The sequence below is a fragment of the Orycteropus afer genome, unplaced genomic scaffold, assembly GCF_000298275.1.
Source record: "Orycteropus afer afer isolate SDZICR_OR568_19922 unplaced genomic scaffold, OryAfe1.0 scaffold01134, whole genome shotgun sequence".
Lineage (NCBI taxonomy): Eukaryota > Metazoa > Chordata > Mammalia > Tubulidentata > Orycteropodidae > Orycteropus > Orycteropus afer.
In genome coordinates, this window is record NW_006922721.1 from 168,152 (window position 1) to 169,345 (window position 1,194).

The following is a 1,194-nucleotide window of genomic DNA, read 5'->3' on the forward strand; positions in this document are numbered from 1 at the left end:
AATTGAACTCATTCTCATGGTTTAACTCTCAGCCAAACAATAGACAGGTCTATAAGGTGAACAATTACATCAGGGAGGTACACTCCTTAGAACAATCAACCATGGAAAATCAGAAGGGCAGCATTTGCACAGGGAGAAACTCAGAAGGCAGGAATGCATAGGAGAGGGACACAGGGAAAGGTACCCACAGGCAGGAAGTGGGAAGAGAGTGCTTACATTGTGGGGATTGAAATCAATGTTAAGAAATGAAATGCATATGAACTGTTGAATGGAAAATAAATTTATCTGTAACATTTCACCCAAATCACAATAAAATGTTTTTATTTAAAAAAAGACAGTTTTAAATCCAAGAAAGTACAAAAATTGAAGCATACTCTTATCAATGAATATTTATATAGTCCTGATGATGTAAATAATAAATGTTAATATAAACAAAATTTGTGATAGCATAGATTGGGAAAATGGAGTGATGGGGAGTATGTGTGTGCATGCTTGTGTATGTATGTGTGCATGTATTCTGTAAAGGTTCACTAGTGCAGACGTAAACAATCATTATCCTTAGAAAAATGTCATTAGTCTCTAAAAATGATAAATCAAGAAACAGAAATAGAGTCATTATTTAGAAATATGAACATAAATTTCAGAAGAAACTGGTAGAATGATTCAAAGTCACCACCTTAAGAATGGAGGAAATTGAACCCACATAAACACATGTGTAGAGATAGATACAATAGAATACAATTTTTGAAACATCATATATTTTTTTGACAGAAAATAACATTTAATTCCTCTTTTCCTTCCTGCAAGACTAATAATTTCTTGAGATAATTATGTGCTGTTTACATTTTGAAACATTTAATCATTTGTCTTTGTATAAATATCCTGAAGGGTGACATATAGGTATATACAGATTTACTCTAATGCCTAGCTTGTAGGACAGTGAATATATCTGTATTATAGCAATTCTCTCGTTCCGTCTGGTGTAGTTCTGGTCATATTAAGTTTTGGTTGTAATAATGTTGTGACACCTTCAGAATGCTTCATGTAATCCAAAAGTGCTGTTGCAAATGTGCCAATTTTCTCCTTTTCATCGCTTCTTACTTATGTCTTAACAGCTAAAGTCCAGGAAGAGATTGACCGTGTGGTTGGCAAACACCGAAACCCCTGCATGCAGGACAGGGGCAGCATGCCCTA

General features: G+C 34.4%; 1 protein-coding gene across 1 annotated transcript in view; it reads left to right on the top strand.

The window, feature by feature from the left end:
• LOC122152011 (cytochrome P450 2C42-like) overlaps positions 1-1,194 on the top strand; it is a 21,383-nt gene that overhangs the window by 11,387 nt on the left and 8,802 nt on the right. Inside the window, 1 exon segment of the mRNA XM_042783425.1 lies at positions 1,116-1,188. Coding sequence (XP_042639359.1) covers positions 1,116-1,188 — 73 coding nt within the window.